The sequence below is a fragment of the Musca vetustissima genome, unplaced genomic scaffold (genome assembly GCF_032173495.1).
Source record: "Musca vetustissima isolate MV318-11 ecotype Yass unplaced genomic scaffold, APGP_CSIRO_Mvet_v1 utg156302, whole genome shotgun sequence".
Lineage (NCBI taxonomy): Eukaryota > Metazoa > Arthropoda > Insecta > Diptera > Muscidae > Musca > Musca vetustissima.
Window position 1 is genome coordinate 2686 of NW_026877640.1, and position 18743 is coordinate 21428.

The window sequence follows — 18743 nt, forward strand, 5'->3', positions numbered from 1 at the left end:
GATATGTCTATGGGGTTTTGTAATAGGTTCAAGTACCTATGTAGATCACACGTTTAGTTTCGCATGATTCTATTTCAAAGATCCACTAAAGATGTTAAGTCTGTTCTATGTACAGGATATTGTATATATTAGTGCCTCTTGTATGTACCCATAGTGGTGAAGAGTATCATATAGTCGGTCCCGTCCGACTTTTGAATTTTCCTTACAGGTTTTTACATTAATGTACTTTTGTTTCAAACAAACCAAAAAATCTGAATATTTTTATTAAGAATTATTTTTTAAATTCATCTCTTTACAGAAATTGGAATTCCACACCCATACTGGCACCGCACTATTTCCAGCACAATTCTCCCTCAACTATGAATTTGTCGATACCGAGCAGGGCGGTGAACCATGGCCGGGACGACGTGGAGAAGAGCCAGTACCACCATTGTGTTCAAGAGTATTTCGCAAACGTAAGGGTAACATTCAAGTACCGCGCAATGTGTTCCTTTACGGACGGGGAGGTGCGAAAAATCTTACATGTTTATATCGTTTCGAAGCTGGCCCATCGGAAAGAGTACGTCTCGTTTTACACAATGTATCCTTTGGTGAGGGTACAACATGTACCACCGACAACGATTTACATACCGGACGACCAAAATGTAATCAATTGGATCCGGATGGACGTATTACCGAACTGAAGCTATACGATGTACCCTTTCGGGATGTTAAAATACAAATGGGTTGTTTTTGTGATAATTCATCAGCATTATACAATAATGCTCCGTTGACATTCATTTCGAATTCAAGAATAATGGAGCTGACATTTACCGTTACAAGATTAAATATTTCCGAAGATTTTGCCGATGTCAATTTCTTTGCTTCGTATGAATTTAAACGTGTCAGTGATTGTCGTAAACGTCTGAAATTGAAGGGTGCCGGTGGTGAAGATGAAATTAAGTATCCCATGAAGTCACAAGATTCTAGCTGTGAAGGTCTATCGTGGTATATTGAGGCACAATCGTTAGATAAATCGTTGTTTGTACAAACATGGGGCTCTTATCTGCCTGTTGATCCCACCTCAGAAGATGCTATGCGCTGCCATACGAAAAATCGTCTTATGATTTATTCGGGACGTCCGTTGAAACCGATGCGGGTGGTGTGTCCGGCACAAAGTGGACCACGACCGACATCGCTGCACATATTCTCAGAGGATTGGATGAATGGCCAGCCGTTGTTCAGTAACAAGTAAGTATGGATAAAATAAAATTAAGGAAATTTAATTACAAATTGATGTCTCAAATTTGCAATCAAAACTATTCTTAAATGAAATACCATGCGTCCATTACATGAGATAGTATATTTAGAATTTTGACTATCCGATTTTATAGCCTTCCCTATATTGTGGGTCATTCTTTTATAAAATTTTCCAAAGTACCATTCACAATTTTAAATCCAGCAACCTAAAATGTAAACGATTCATTTGAAACGTTAAATTTTTATCATTTCTATTCCATTTCGCAATTTTCAATTTTTTCTGTCTGGAAAATTATTTTTGAATGTCGTTACCTCAGGTTGTCCATGTTGACCACATAATACGTTTTTGCAAGCGTAAATGATAAACAGAACCTTTGAAAAATGGAGGGAACCTAAATCAAGTTTTGCGGCTGTTGGTGTTGGTGTGATTTTTAACGCAACCAAATGCCAATGGCTAGTTGGCTAAATAGCTAGCCAAGCAGAAGGTTATGTATGGCATTTCAACTTTGGCGGTAAGCTTAGAGGCAAAAAGCACAGTGGTGAATTTGGGATTAAATATGACATTCAAAATAAAAATAGATTCTTTTGTAATATATTTTCAAAGTTGGAGTTATACTATTTTTTCCCACAAAGATATATGGACAAAAACTGGATGCCAAATGACACGAAATTTTGCATATACATTTGAATCAACTCAAGATTTGGGCAACAAAAGAGTCCAAATTTGTATCCTTAATGGGACCCAAAGAAACGCAATATAAATTGTACTGGTTTTACAAATTCCTATATATAAAGTAGTATGCATAACATTAAATTTATTAATTTTTTTCACAAAAAGTTACTCAGTACGCTTTTAAGTACGATCATGTGTTGTGTTGTTTACAGTGAATTGAAAAATCAGTTTGCCAATAATCAGAATAAACTTGTAACATTTTTTGATGTGAACTTCTTTCACATCGTTCCATATGGGTTATCACGACAACTGTGCATCAATGAACCTTACCCTTTGTTTGGCGATGAAGCACCATCGCACATAGCTCTGAAAATTTCTATTAATAAATTCAATCGTGGCCGAACATCGCTTTTGTACAACGATCGTGACGAACTGATAATATGGTATACCGTGAAATAGAAGCATTTCTTCCAGCAAAATACATTCAAGATTGCATGAAAACCTGACCGCAAAAAGGTTTGTTATCTTTGGATCAGGCACGATTTGACAATCGCTCAAAAATCGTAGCACTTCAATAGACGTTTATGGGATCGACATAGGTGATGAAACATTGATCTGTGCGTATAAGCCCAAACCAAAGCAGCAACCGACAGTGTGGATCTTGGAAGATAGAGAGAAATTGAAACAAAGAAATTCAAGAGAAGACGAATAATTGGGCACTATGTGAGCTCTACACCTCGGCCCAAAACAAGTGCCCTTTTGATCCAACGATTTTCGTCGCCAGAAGATGATGTTGAGGTGTTCATGTGTTGGTGCTCTAGCGCATAAACAATCAAGCATTAGAGTACTTAGGAAGAATTAAGGTTTCTCAAGTTAAGTAAGTTGTGTCCTTGCTAATTGAGCCCTTAATATAAAAATTGATGCAGAATTCTATCAAAAATCAGATTGGTTTATGATACCCGTGTCAATCAAGGTGGTTATGTTAACAAGCTAAATTATATCAATTGTTGCTCGGAATCCCCTCCTCATTCTATATATGTGCCTGAATCTAACATATTTTATAGTCCGACATTATTTTTTTCAAAACGATGTTGAATCGAATTTTGGATTAATGAATTACCCTTTGGAAAGATGATTTACGATATTGTATTGTCTGTATGGCATTGATCTAATAAACGTGCCACCAAAATAACAAAACTATTGCTCTTTTACGTGTTCTACTTCGAAGAGTTGATCACAACTGGCCACCGAGATCATGTAATTTAACACTGTTCAGCTTTTTACTTCTGGGGTCTCGTGAAAAATAAGGTCTATGGGTTTACATGATGTTATACCAAAATGCCTATTGGTCCTTTGGATATTGGCCAGAACGTTAAAGAACTAGAAATGTTTCGCCTAAACATGGGCTATATCAGTCTGCTCTTTTGAATGTTTTGGGCGCATTTTCCAACCGAAAGGTATCTATTTTGCCATACCAGCTTTTTGGAGACGAACAAACAACTATGCAAAAATTTTCAATATATGGTCATGTTTCGACATATCCACCACATATTTTGAGGTTTTTTGGCCATTTTGCAGCCAAAAAGGCTCTAAATTGGCATATCGAGACTTTAAATGTTGGCTCACATCCGTGCAGAAAATACAACTATGCAAGAATTACCAATATATGACGACGTTTCGACATAGGCTCACATAGGGTTCTCGTCCAACTTTGTAAACTTTGATTAGTTTGTAGCTGCATCTTCTAACCGAAAAGTCTCTAATTTGACATTTCGGTGTTTAGGAGGCTAACATACACATACTAACTATAACTTTCAACATAAGAAGATCCCGGCCAAATTTCGGTTGTATTTTTCATTCGAAAGAACTCTAATTTATCATTTTGGAGCTTTAGAGGCTGGCATACGTCTAATTAGAAAATAATGATTATATGGTAATGTTTTCCATAAAACACATTTGTCAACCTAAAAGGTTGTAATTTAGTATTCCAGATACTTGGCAAAGAATCTTCTCCCCAGAAAATCTTCAATATAGGTCAAAATTTTTATATATATACAGAGGTCATCCCGTTTCCAACACCTCGAAATATTCACCGGAGACCCCACAAAGAATATATATTCTTGATCTGAATAAAATTCTATGTCGATTTGTTGTCCGTCTGTTGAAATCGCGATAAAGATCGCAATATTTAAGATAGAAATTTTGCGCAGACATTGCTAGTACTCCTTGGATGTTTGGTATTGAAAATGTAATATATCGGGCCACGTTTTGGTGTACTGTAAATTGGTGTTTTGTATTATGATTGGGTGTCAAAGTTCACTACCAAAAATTATAAATGTTGACCCACGTTTCAGGGTAGCCCCAAAATATGGTACCCCACAATATTCGGTATTTTTGTGGGTTTGGGCTCGTTTCTCAACCGAATTGACTGTAATTTGGTATTTTGGCTTCTCATTGTATAATACAACCCCGTTCCACAAATTATAAATATTGACCCAAGTTTCAGCGTGGCCCCCATAATTCACTATAATTTAGTATTTTGGATTCTTATTAATAGCACATCCTTGTACTAAAAAATTTTAATATTGACCCAAGTTTGACGGTTGTAAAAATAATTAACATAGTAAACCAAGTCGGCATTTTGGACACGTTTTCAACCGAATTGGCTGTAACTTTGTATTTTGTAGCCTCATTGGCTGTCAAAAAATATCAATATCGATCCCACTATTAGGTATTTTGAGAATTTAAATCATCTTTTTCTCACTTTCTTTTTTGTTATGTAAATTTTGGATATTTTGAATGTCCTCCTCATGGCGTAGGGTATAAAAAGTTCGGTCCGGGCGTTTTTACTTGTTTTCTATGCTGAAGTTCCTAGCGTCTGCAATTTTCTATTTAATTTTCAAAGAGTATTAAAAACCTACTAGCAGACAATTTATATTGGTTTTGTCTCCACATAAAGGTCCCATCTATTTAAATAAAATTTAAATGTATACCAGGAACATTAATCCTTTCCTTCTGACATCTCCTCAAAAAATAGTCAACAATTTCTTAAAAACTAATTGTGTAATATAACGCAAAGAGTATATCCGATTTGAGTCGAATACAATTAAATCTCATATAAAGTGAACGCAATATCCAATATCATCTAAACTTTACACATCGTACTATTTTCATCAAAACCTTGATAAAGTCGATCCACTCCCCCTGGTCTATCTTCACAAATAGTCAATATTTTCAAAATTTTTAAATTTCATAAATAGCGAATGGAATAACCGATTTTATTCAGGGATTGCATATCGTTATGTTTTACAAAACCTACAAAGATTGATATTTCTCCTGGTAATTCCCCCCATCGTAGCGTTTAATATTTATACTAACCGTGGAGTAGTGAAACTATCGGCTATACAGGTCCTTCATCTCTGGTACCTCCCCTACAAAATGTAACAATTTTGGAAACTCACAAATTTAATAAACACTTGTTGCCCCACCTCGACCAATATAGCACATATGTCATAGGGGGGGTATATATCTATGGCAACACCGACTGACAATTTCTTATTTATTTAGAAGAAAATTTCCTGCAATTAGAATGAATGTTGTTAAAATTTCATATGACGATACATCTTGTTCGTCATATGCAATTTTAACAATTTTAATTATTTTATCTCGTAGAATCGATAAATACTTATTTCCACGAAGTCCAAATTCGCATATCAGACTTTTTTCTTATTATACTTTACTGCCTATGTATACACGGTATCTCACAATTACAACTCATACTTTCTTATTCATTCTCTTACACGCTGTTATGAATGAAAATTAATTACCACACTTCCCCCAATAACCAAAGAAATTATAATTACTTCATAATATATTTGGATTTTATTACAATATCATCATGCAAATTATCCTGTTGATTTACTTAAGCAACACTTAGTGTTCAACAGACGAATTTCCCTTCCTCCAACCCCCCAAGAACCCAGAAAAAAAATATTATTTTCGATAAATTCATAGGTGTGCATTGTCCTTAATCTGTCTTAACGAATTATTCAATTGTTTATATTTCCTTCTTCTTTTTTTCTATAGATATGTATGTTGTAATTACACCAGCAAAAAACCCCCTCAACCTTTTTGAATATTAAATAATGTATGGATTATATCTTAACATTTCCTGGGAATTATATTTTTATTATATGTAGAGAACATGTTCGCACAGCAGCACACACACATAGACTTATATGCGCATATAAAACAATATTCCCCTAAAGGATATTCGTTTGCATGGGTCTATTTCGTTTCGTTTTTTAATCAGGGCACGCACTCTATATTTTACACCACTGTACAAGACTTCAATTTATATTGGTCCTTGATCCTATCCCGCTGCTCTTCGCCGGTTATTGTCTGTACAAATAAGTCGTTACATGTCGATGTAATTCATTACGTATGTAGGTGGGTAAGTACAGCTATTCAGCCTCCGCCTCTCACACCCACACTATCTCCGGGTACAATCACGTGATTGTGTGCTTAATTTCATACATACGAACATACATGTGTACCGTTCGTTGTTATACGTTCGTTGTGTAACGTCACCCATATACCGTCATGCTATATAGGTGTATCGAAATCATTATATCCCATATCCGTGCGTGGCTTAACCCTAAAGGTAGATACTCATTAAAATCGATAGCATTGATAGTCAACAGAGTACCGGTGAGAGTGTGTGTGTGTCTGTACGTGTGAGTGATCCCTTATCTGTATGCGGATGGCCATGTGCGTTACAACAGCCAGCTCACATGGCATTGCCTGCTAGTGCAACACCAGCGTACAATCGACATACGTGGCCTTTATTTTACTCTGTACCAAATACTATTTATGACAATATCGATACAATTTTCTTTCGTAAATGTTGGAAAAACTCTACCATTACAATCAAACGTAAAGGAAGCATTGGTAGGCATATAAAAGGTCATGTCGCCCTACATTTTCCATTCCATTCTCCAATGAGCAGCACCTATGTTCTGTGGCGTTATGCATGCGGATGCTCCCATGTGTGGAGATGTTACCGTTGCGACGTAAATGGGGACGATTGTTTTATGATTATTTTGTGTGAATTTTGTTGTTGCAGGGCCATTTACGTTCGATTAATCTTCAGGTAAATGAAGAAAAAAATCGAAATGTTTTTTGGATTTTTCTTTGGTGCAGTAAATTTACCAAGTCTATTGATATTTGTGAAAGGATTGAGAAACTTTTAAAGGACATGCGTGTGTCGGAATATAATATTTCAATTTAAAAAATGAGAGAAAAATATATAATCCATAGGGGATCCTCAATTCCGCTTGTGTGAGATTTTTACTCTTTCGAAAAATTATTTCTTTGTGTAGGAGTACCGAATTGTTTGGAATATTGGATATCTCGTTCGAATCATATTGTGGAAAGAATAGATAGCCTTTATGTTGAGAAAATAAAACTGGATCAAATAGATTACATATTCGTAAATTACCTGTGCACTAGCAAATACCACTGACGAACATTTTTAATGGACTCAAAATTGTCTGAATAAGATTTGACCCAAAGATACTTTGATTCTAAAAGCGATATTTACCAGCATTAGCCTTAGCGCTAAATGTACAAAAACGTTTACGTGGAGTTTTAAAATTATTTTTCACCATTTGACATAGTCGTGGATTTTTTAAAAAAATATTTTTACTTGATTTGTTTAAAATTGACCTTTTGTGAGGGAGGTACCAGAAAGAGTGGACCAATGGGTCCGATCTTTGGACTCCATCTAAGCATGGTAAATGAAATAGGTTGTAAAAATTTTGGTTCAAACGCACAATTTTGACCATTTTGTGGAGGAAGTACCAGAAGGAGTGGACCGATGGGTCTCAGCTACGGACTTGTTCTAGGCTTGGTAGATATAATAGGTTGTGCACGGTTTGTTTCAAATCGAAAATTTACCTGAAATTGGATTTACAAATATAGTAAATTTTTACTCTTTGTGGGGGAGGTATGAAAAGAAGTGGGCCAATGGGACCCATCTTACTATTTGATCAAGGCTTAGTAAATATAATAGGTTGTACAAAGTTTGGTTCAAAACGAATAGTTCGTTCGCATGGCAATTTTTTGGGGTAGAAACAAGAAGGAGTGGCCCAATATTCCCCGTCTTCGAACCTTAAATAAGTTTGGAAGAAATATTAAGATTTACAAAGTTTGGATGAAATCAATTACTCCCTTTGAGAGTTATCGTCCGCACCAGCCAGCCAGACAGACGGACGGACATTTGTAAATCGACTCCAAATTTTCTGAAACGGATTTGGTCCCAAGAAACATGGGGTCTAAAACCAATATTGCGATGAGGCACCGCATCAGAGTATATATACCCTCATTAGCCATATAGCTAAGGGTTAAAAATTTTCGGCACTTTTTGAAGGCGTGGATTTTTTTTTTTAAGTTTTTACCGACTCTATTGAACGCGTGGATTTTTTAAAATAGCGACTCTATTGAAGGTGTGAATTCATTAAATAATATTTTCCCGAATCTATTGAAGGCTTAGATTAAAAAAAAAATATTTTCTCCAATCTATTGAAGGCTTGGATTAAAAAAGGTTTTCGATTCTATTGAAGGAGTGGATTAAAAATAAATAGTTTTCCGACACTATTGAAAGCGTGTATTTTTATTTGGTCACAAGAAACATGGGCTCTAAAACCAATATTTCGATGAGGCACCGCATCAGAGTATATATACCCTCATTAGCCATATAGCTAAGGGTTAAACATTTTCGGCACTTTTTGAAGGCGTGGATTTTTTTAAAGTTTTTACCGACTCTATTGAACGCGTGGATTTTTTAAAATACCGACTCTATTGAAGGCGTAGATTAATAAAAATATATATTTTCTTCAATCTATTGAAGACGTGGATTAAAAAGGTTTTCAACTCTATTGAAGGAGTAGATTTAAAAAAAGAATAGTTTTCCGACTCTATTGAAAGCGTGTATTTTTTAAAAAATATTTTCCCGAATCTAATGAAGGTGTGGATTTAAAAAAAAATATATTTTCTTTACTGTATTGGATGCGTAAATTTTTAAAAAAATATTTTTCCGACTCAATTGAAGTCGTGGATTTTGTAAAAAAAAATATTTTTACGACATATTTTCTTGGTCCTATTCAGGCCGTACTGTTTTACAAAAAGTATTTATCCACTTTATGGAAGGTGTGGACTTTTTAAAAAATATTTTCAAACTCCATTAATGGCGGGGATTTTTTTAGAAATTTTTTTCTTGACTCTATTCATGTCATGGCTTTTCACAGAAATCAAAAAATTTTGTGAATATAATTTTTAAGGTTATTGGCTCGATATAAAATGTGGTAGATTTCCCTAATTTCTCCTTTTCCTTAGTTTTTGCAAAGATTTAAATCTGCCACAAAATATGGATTCCAAAATTTTGAATCGGATTTTTAGATACTAAAATCGATTTTTGTAAAATAAACGTCTCAGATATTCTCATAAGTATCATATTTGCGATGGTTTTCATAAGTACCTTTATAAAATAGCAGTTCGCGAGCTTCTGATCTTGTCATCGAGGAGCAATTGGTCTGCTCATCGAATAGCAGTTGGTCCTATTGATCTACTGGCCTTGCCATAGACTAGATTAGCGTTTGATCGATAAGCAATTGGTCTTTCAATATAAATCCTAACCAATTTCATTTTGTCTCATAGAAGGCCAATAAAATTCCTCATTGATGATCTACATCGATTCTATATGACGTCCCATATTAGTTTAAATTTCCTTTCACACCACTCTTAGGTTTCTATCATTTGTCGTTATAAAATATTCCTGTGTGATTGCCTGAAACTCACATGTTTATTATACATTGAATGGTTATGTTAAGTCGATAATTTACTGAATACACACACTATTACAAAAATAAGCACGTACTCTTCACACACAATCACATACCCTCATATATGCATGTGTGTGTGTTGTGTTGCTGTATTTTACTTCCATGTTATTGTGTACACATCATCAATAGCAACTTACGCATGTTGCTCGTCGTCGTCGTTGGTTCGTTCTGTTGTTTGTCTATATATGTGTGAGTGTGTGTATATATGGGTATGTTTGTTGCAGATTTGGCACAATTACTTATGTATACAACAACAACAGCATCGACACCATCAACATCATCATCAACAGCAACATTGGAGAGAGCGAACAGCAGTCGCCTGAATTGTACAGCAGTAGTAGTAGTAGCACATTTAGTTATACACATACATACATTTACAATCAAACATCGAAATGAAAGCACAAACATACATAAATAAAAGAGGGACACACATGCACAGCACAAACTCACACTTGGACACACTCCTCAGCAAATGGAGAATTTATAATCGCATACAAAGCTATATAGTTTAGTTTGGTATTAGTGAATATCGGCCATTTAAGCACATGACCACAATTACATTTACAAACAAACATTGTTAGCTACTAAGGAAGACTGTTTGATGGTCCGATAGTAGTAAGTTATGTGTTGGTATATTTGTGAGTGAGTGAGTGAGTGTGCCTGTACGTGTGTCACTTTTAATTTCTTGCCCAGAGAAGTGTTTATGTCAGCAATTTCCAAAACACCAAAAATACAACTATAACACCAGGATCAGCAACACCAGGCCACGACAGCCAGCCAGCACACCAAAACAACAACAACAACAAGAACAACAGTAACGACAATGTCCAATTGAAGATATATATCCAGTATCCAACAATTCCATGTTCATTTGAATCAATGTCTGTAAATTATGTCCTATTCAGGTTAAGCACAGTAAATCGGAATGTTAAATATTAAAGAAAGGGGAAATAGCAAAAGCTGAGATTTGTTGACGTTCCCACACAGGGGGAGGTGGCAGACAATTCAGGATTCTATAAGGATTTCAATAGATGATCAAAGGTCTTTTTCAATGGAAGATCAACAAGTCTTATTTCGTATGTAAATGTATTTCGTAATGTAAATGGGTCTTCTTCGATAGAAGAACAAAAGGTATTTCAAGACGTCCTCTTCTGTAGATGGCAAAGAGGTATTCTTCGATAAAAGACCAAGAAACCATCTTTGATAGAAAACCAATAGGCCTTCTTCGATAGAAGTACAGAAAGTCATCTTTGATAGAAGTACAGAAGGTCATCTTCGATAGAAGTGCAAGGGGTCTTTTTTGATAGTCCAAGAGGTATCCTTTGATAGATAGTCCAAGAAGTCTTCTTCCATAGAAGTACAAGAGGTCTTCTTCGACAAAAGTCCAAGGGGTTTTTTTGATAGTCCAAGAAGTCTTCTTTGATAGAAATTCGAGAGGATAGAAGTCCAACAGTTCTACATTGATAGTGCAGGAGGACTTCTTCGATAGAAAGTCAATAGGTCTTCTTTGATAGTCCCAGAGGTCTTCTTCGATAGAAACCTTCGATATTAGTCTTCTTCGATATTATTCCAACAGGTCTTCTTTGATCGTCCAAGGGGTCTTCTTTAGAAGTTCATGAGATCTTTTACGTCAGAAGTGCCAGAGGTCTTCTTCGATAGAAGAAGTTCAAGAGGTCTTCTTTGATAGTTTAATGTTTTTCTTCGATAGATTTTCATGAAGTCTTCTTCGATAGAAGTTCAAAAGGTCTTCTGTGATAGTCGTGTAGGTCTTCTTCGATAGAAGTTCAAGAGGTCTTCTTCGATAGAAGTCCACGAGGCCTTCTTTAATAGAAGTCCAAGAGAATTTCTTCGATAGAAGTCAAAGTGTTTTTCATTGATATAAGTCCAAGAGGTCATCTTCTGTAGAAGACCATAAGGTCTTCTTAGACGTATGTTCTTCTGGAACAGGTCTTCTTCCCATATAAGACCAGAATATCTTCGTTCCGTAGAAGATCAGTAGATCTTCCCAAAGAAGATCAGAAGATCTTCTTCCCAAAGAAGACCTGTATATCTATTTCCGCATTCATATCTATCGAAAGTCAATAGGATCTATTGAATAAGAATCGAATAGGGTTTCTTTCCTAGAAGACCATTCTTCAGTATAATAAAGTGGGTCATCCTCGCATCGAAGTATTTGCAAAGAAGACCTCTTTTGCTCATCCTGCAGAATAGCAATATGTATTCTTCTCACATAAGTAAAAACGGGGTTCTTCTCCTAAAAGAACATTGTGTCCAATATGAGGGTTTCTATATACCAAATACCAATTACATGGCGTGTGCTGTGACCAAATTCCAGTCGAAATCGCTTAAAGCGAGGGTCAAGGGATCCGGAAAATCGGTCGCAGTAAGCTATACCAAATAAAGGACAGAGCCTTAATCGGGAATTTTGGATACCGTCGTTATAAACGCTATATCATTGAGAAGAATGTCCCTAGAAGCTATTGACACAAAATTGGCATGGTAAAATTTGACCTTACCACAGTTAGATAGACTCTTGAAAACACTGTCTATTGGTTGCTTGTGCATATCTTTGGCCTGAGGTTACAGCCAGTCATATGTTGTTGTCGTTGTTCTACATTCATGGAAGTTCATTTCACTTCTTTCTATTCGGCACTTGGTAAGAGCGGTACATGTTTAAGTGAATATGTTCTGGGGAAAATTGTGTTTGCATGCGTGTTTGACTGTGTATGTGTGTGTTCGTTTGTTATTTCGTCCACTCATCCGTTGGTTGGTAACTGTCCATGCGTGTTTATGTCGCCCTAAACCATTCATTGTCAGTTCGTTTTTTCGCATCTTTTCATCTTTCTTTCTCTGTCCCTCGCAGTCTGATTTTGTTCCAAAGTGCCAAGACCCAGTTACCAAAAATAAACCAACAATGATAGCAACACTGAGACACCAAAAACATCCAACCTGCACCAACGAATGAAGTAAACCCGAAAAAAATTATGTTTCAACATCATGAGTTCATGTTTTCGTTTTTTTCTCCTCATAATAAATGAGTGCGAGTATGTATGTAAAATGTTTGTGTCTGCATGTGTATTTTCCCCCCGCAATCTGTTGACCAGAGGCGTCTTATTGTGTAATACTAGCCATCAGAATATCTCTAAGGGATAACACTAATCTCAAATGACATGAAAACTGTATCCATATTTAAAATGTCTGTGTTCGATGTTTGCTGTAATTTTTTATCTCCAACAGTTTTTCTGATTTAAAGCATAAGCTGATATATATGTACATATGTTTCGTGAGTATCATTTAATATTGTGACAGAAATGTTTAATATATTAGGATTAAAATATAAGTTAATTTCCCTGTTGGGATGAAGCATGTGAGACAAAATGTTTTTTTCGGAGAGGGGATGGTATTTGAATATTATTATGGGTTTCCATGTAGGGGAATGTTATGAAATAATATAGGTTATAACAATAGTAAATTCCAATTTGAAGGTCAAAGGTGGAGCATTAGACAAAAATATTGGATATTGAAGTTATTCGATATCAAAAAGGAGACAATTTAATATCAATAAGCCATCTTCAATAAAATGCCAATACTAGACATCATATTCTGCAGAATATTAACAGGTCCCTTTTCTTCTATAGAAGAATGATAAAATGATAGTCTTATGATATAACACCATTATGACTTCTTTCAATAGCACACCAATAAGGCTTTTTGCAGAAGATGACCCATAGAACTTCTTCTTGCATAAACAGACCAATCATAAATGAAAATAACGGAACCGCTACTCGAGTAAAATGAATATGCTTTGTGGAAGCCCTATGTTCCCAAGAGAAGTATCAACATTTAATGGGCCATGTTTTCTAAGAGATTATTGTGTTTTCTCTACATAACAACCAATAATCGGGGTTGCATGGAATAACAACAAATTTACTTTTCATAGAAGACAATATGTCTTCTAAAATTAACACCAACAAGACTTCTAGACATTATTCTCTACATGACCTGTATGCCTTTCAAATTACAAAAGACCAATCGATAAAACAATGTATGAGGATAATACAAAATAGGAATGACAGGTGATAGCGTAAAATTGCGAAACTGAATAAGCAAGGACTCGAACCACGGCACCAAATTCTATGCGACGTTATTTCTAGTCAACGGAAGATGGCAGTCTTATAGCCCAGGACTGGCTACAGCAGACCAATCATTAACGAAGGGCCGCTCGAGTAAGATGGATATGCTTTGTGGAAGCCCTATGTGACCAAGGCGAGTAATAGCAGAAAAAAACTAAATTGGGACACCTCGCGGAATTAGTGCCAAGACACGGCTATATGGCAGATAATACCTAAATTCCACAATTTTAGCCGGTCAAAAAGGCAAAAAAAAAACAGTAAGGAAAGTAGTAAAGTCGGACGCGGCCGACTATATGATACCCTTCACCACTATGGGTATATTAAACAGGATGAAATCAAATATGTGATATTTATCTAAATGTGAATCTACCTAGATCTATCAATAAAGTATGTGAATCGACTTCAAACAAATATAAGTAGGTCATCCGTTGGGCTATGTCTGTACTTGTAGAAAATGCAACTACCTAATTCTATGCTTAATTTTGTAACTTGTCCAAATTTTGTTGTCAATCTGACTAACATGAGGAGTTTGATGCCAAATTTACTTGAAATCGGCCAAAAATATATATGGAAGCTCTATCCAAATATTAAGCGATTTCAAGCAAAATTGTCACAGGTTAGGTTATACTAATTTCAGAACGTTTTGTTCCTATTGATTCCTTGGTGCGTCAATTACTTAAAATCAATCTAGAATAAAAGGGAGATATCTCTAAACCTGGACCGATTTTCACGAAACGAGGCAGACATCACTCTAGGCTCAATTCAGTACGTTTTGCCAAATTTCGTGCAAATCGAAGGATATATAGGGACTTTGGTGCACCATTTACATGAAATCAGACGAAACTATATGTGGGAGCTATATAGAAATCTGGACCGATTTTCTCGAAACTTGGCAGACATCACTCTAGGCTCAATTCAGTACGTTGTGCTAAATTTCGTGTAAATCGAAGGATATATAGGGAATTTGGTGCACCATTTACATGAAATCGGACTAAATCAGGACCGATTTTCATCAAACTTGGCAGACATCATTCTAGGCTCAATTAAGTACGTTATAACAAATTTCGTGCAAATCTAATGATATATAGGGACTTTGGGGCACCATTTACATGAAATCGGACGAAACTATATATGGGAGCTATATCTAAATCTGGACCGATTTTCACGAAACTTGGCAGACATCATTCTAGGATCAGTTCAGTACGTTATGCCAAATTTCGTGCAAATCTAATGATATATAGGGACTTTGGGGCACCATTTACATGAAATCGGACGAAACTATATATGGGAGCTATATCTAAATCTGGACCGATTTTCTCGAAACTTGGCAGACATCACTCTAGGCCTAATTCAATACGTTATGCCAAATTTCGTGCAAATCTAAAGATATATAAAGTCATTGGGGCACCATTTACATGAAATCGGACGAAAATATATATGGGAGCTATATCTAAATCTGGACCGATTTTCACGAAACTTGGCAGACATCATTCTAGGCTCAATTCAGTATGTTGTGTCAAATTTGGTGCAAATCGAAAAATATAGAGGGACTTTGGTGCACAATTTTCTTGAAATCGGACGAAACTAATCGGGACCTATATCTAAATATGGACCAATTTTCTCGAAACTTGGCACACATCATTCTGGACCTAAATGATTAGGCTGTACCAAATCGAAAGATATATAGGGACCGTTTACATTAAATCGGTAAAATATATATATATGGGAGCTATATCTAACTGTGAACCAATTTTTCCCAATTTCAATAGGGTTCGTCCTTGGGCCCAATAAGTGACCTATGCCAAATTTCATCCAATTCGGATCATAAATGCGACCTGTACTTTCTTTACAATGTAACATAGACAGACGGACGGAATGCATAAATCGACTTAGAAAGTGATTCTATGCATATTCTCAAAAGGAACCATGGGTCTATTTCGTTTCCTTTTGCCTGTTACAAACATATGCACAAAGACATAATACCCTGTACCACAGTGTGGTGAAGGGTAGAAGAACAGTCAATAACAGTCAATTCTCGATGGATTTGGCTCACCTTCGAAAATCCACACGTTCGATTGGTATGTTGTTTCGGGCTCATTCCCAAAGATTAATAGTTACCTGCGATGATTTTATACATGACTTTCGGAGCACTGCGATCGTTTTTTTTGCTGAATTGTTTTACTTTTTTAGCGATTGTCTAATTTTGCGGGATCCAACGGGTCAAGTGTTCATGCAATATTGAATGTATTCTGGTGGAGGAAATACCCATGAATGCCGTTACCTCGCGGTATGTCACATGACGTACGGCATCAGTGTCCGATTTTGAAAGACCTTCGATCGTCATCCACAATTTAATTCGTTAAACTAAATTTTAACAGAACCAAAGGACGAAGCTTCATCGCCATACAAATATTTATGTTCTTTGGTGAATACTTGCTATGATAATACCATCATCTAACTTGGTCTAGGCTTGGTAATAATACTAGGTTGTGCAATATTTGGTTCAAATTGGATAGTCCGTTCGCATGGTATTATAAAATTATTTTTCAGCAAAATTTTGACCATTTTGTGGGGGAGGTACCTGAAGGAACTTCGAACTGAAATCTCCATTTGACACTTATCGGGCGCAACAACCAGCCAGACGGATGGACGGACGGACATTTGTAAATCGACTCCGAATTGTCTGAAACGGATTTGTGTCAAAGAAACACGGGGTATGAAACTAATATTTCGATAAGGCACAGTTGAGAACGACTTCAGTTGGAACATATGCCCAAAAATTAGGCTAGAAAACGCTTAATGGGGAGGACCATTACATTAAGGCTATGTCAAAACATGAACCCATTATATTTAAACTTCTTACAAAGATTGGTTTACCAAAGCTTTAATTGGAAAATGGGACTAGGACCATTCAAATACTCAAAATGGAACGGAGCCATACAGAGGGGCTATATCAAAACATGGACCTATAAGGCCAAAAAAGTGAATCTACGTTTATTTTAAACTTGCTGATTTGCAGCAGATTTGAGTGAAATATACTGAAAAATATTATAATATTTCGAGGTGTTGCAAAGGGAATGACAAACACAAAATACACCCTACCTTAAGATGGATTGTGTAAAAATTAGGCGGTATCGTTATATCGGACCTATCTAAGAACGGGGATTGATGTATATCATTTTTTAAACCCGATCATATCAGAGGTACTGGTAATCTTTGTGCAATATTTCAAAACGATCTGTACCGTATTTTCAAAAAACAGACGGACAGACGAACTATATTCAGATATTAAGATCACGAATACATATATCCTATTGGAATCTTCGACAAATATTTCAAGGTACTGCAATCGAAAAGACAAATAACAGTTAGTATCCATGTGTGATATAAAAAGATCGAGAATTCGAGTTTGAGAATTAACCCGTATTTACCTGTTCCTACAGTGGAGCAGGATAACGTTATCTATTAAATCCAGAAAGTTATTTAAAGTACGACTATAAGTTATTTTCCTGGCTGGAAGTTTGATATAATACCAATATGGTTTCCCTTTAAAACTAATATCATACATCTCATATATATCTCATAGTTTACCAATAGTTCTTACATAGAAGGCCACTAGAACCAATACGACGGCAAGCATTTACTTTTTGAATACAGCTGTTTATTCGTTTCCCAAAAAAAAAACTAAATTATTTTCAGAAGCTTTTTTTTTTTTTGCTTAAAAATAAAATATCAAAATGTTTTCATTCAGCAAAAAAACATTTCGAATTATAGACTCTTCAAAACCCTGTGTAACCCTTTTAATTGTGAGTGAGGAGAGAGAAAATATTCCTTTCCTCCATCATAACCAAAATAAATTGAAAATGCAATTTCAATTCTTCCCCTGTATATATGTGGTTTTGAACACCCAAAATAAATTGATTCCAATGCCTTGTGTTATTATTAAATATGATTTCAATTACAAATAGGATATTTTGGAAAAATAGATTTTTTCTAATATTTTTTCAGAATTTTCTATGCAATTTTCTGTTAACAATTATTGCTTGTTTGTCTGACTGTGTGTGTGTATGTGTTTTCTAAATATTCTACAATTCTTGTATTCTCTCTTGCAGGCCGGTTAGTTTGGTATTGGAGCCCATATTAAAGGAACCCGGAGATATTGCCTTCACATGGCTGGAGATTTATCGTACGAAAAATGCATTATTACAACAATTTGATTTGCAAAGCAATACAACAACCACCAGTACAGTGGGTGGTGGTGCAGGAGGTACCGGCACGAGTAGTAGTGGTGGTGGCGGTGGTGTGATTACCACAACCGGCACCAGTGGCAACGATACGCTAAGTGATTTTGGATTCTATCCAAAAGAGTCAGACTGTGAATATAAATGTCCTGAAATTGATGCATGTATATCTGCCACATTGTGGTGTGATGGTAAGTATAACAATGCAACATTTCAGTAAAAACTTGGTTCTTTGTCTTTGGCAATTTTGAACATTTTTGTAAGCATTTGAAAATGGAATTTCAAATTTTATGCTGGTTCATGTTAAAGTTGGGGGAGAATTGTTTTATATTTTTGCAAACAAATCTATGTAAAGTTTAATGTCAGAATTCAAATCAATTGGTATGCATCAATGGTATTTTGAAAAAATATTACAATGTAAAAATTAATTTGTGTCAACACGAAAGACATTTCGATTCAAAAATTACACATTTCGACATAATTTTTCACTCTATATTGATACTTTGTCTTCGTTCTAGAACAATGGATTACAATTTGCCAATATTTACAGAAATTT

General features: G+C 35.6%; 1 protein-coding gene across 1 annotated transcript; it reads left to right on the forward strand.

Annotated features, from left to right (window-relative positions):
• Positions 1 to 298: 298 nt before the first annotated feature.
• On the forward strand, positions 299 to 18378 carry LOC133322294 (uncharacterized; the record flags this gene model as incomplete). The annotated part of the gene is made up of 2 exons (XM_061531306.1): positions 299 to 1230; positions 18059 to 18378. Coding segments are annotated over 2 exons (1252 nt in total), but the record flags the coding sequence as incomplete, so codon positions are not given.
• Between the last annotated feature and the right edge of the window lie 365 nt (positions 18379 to 18743).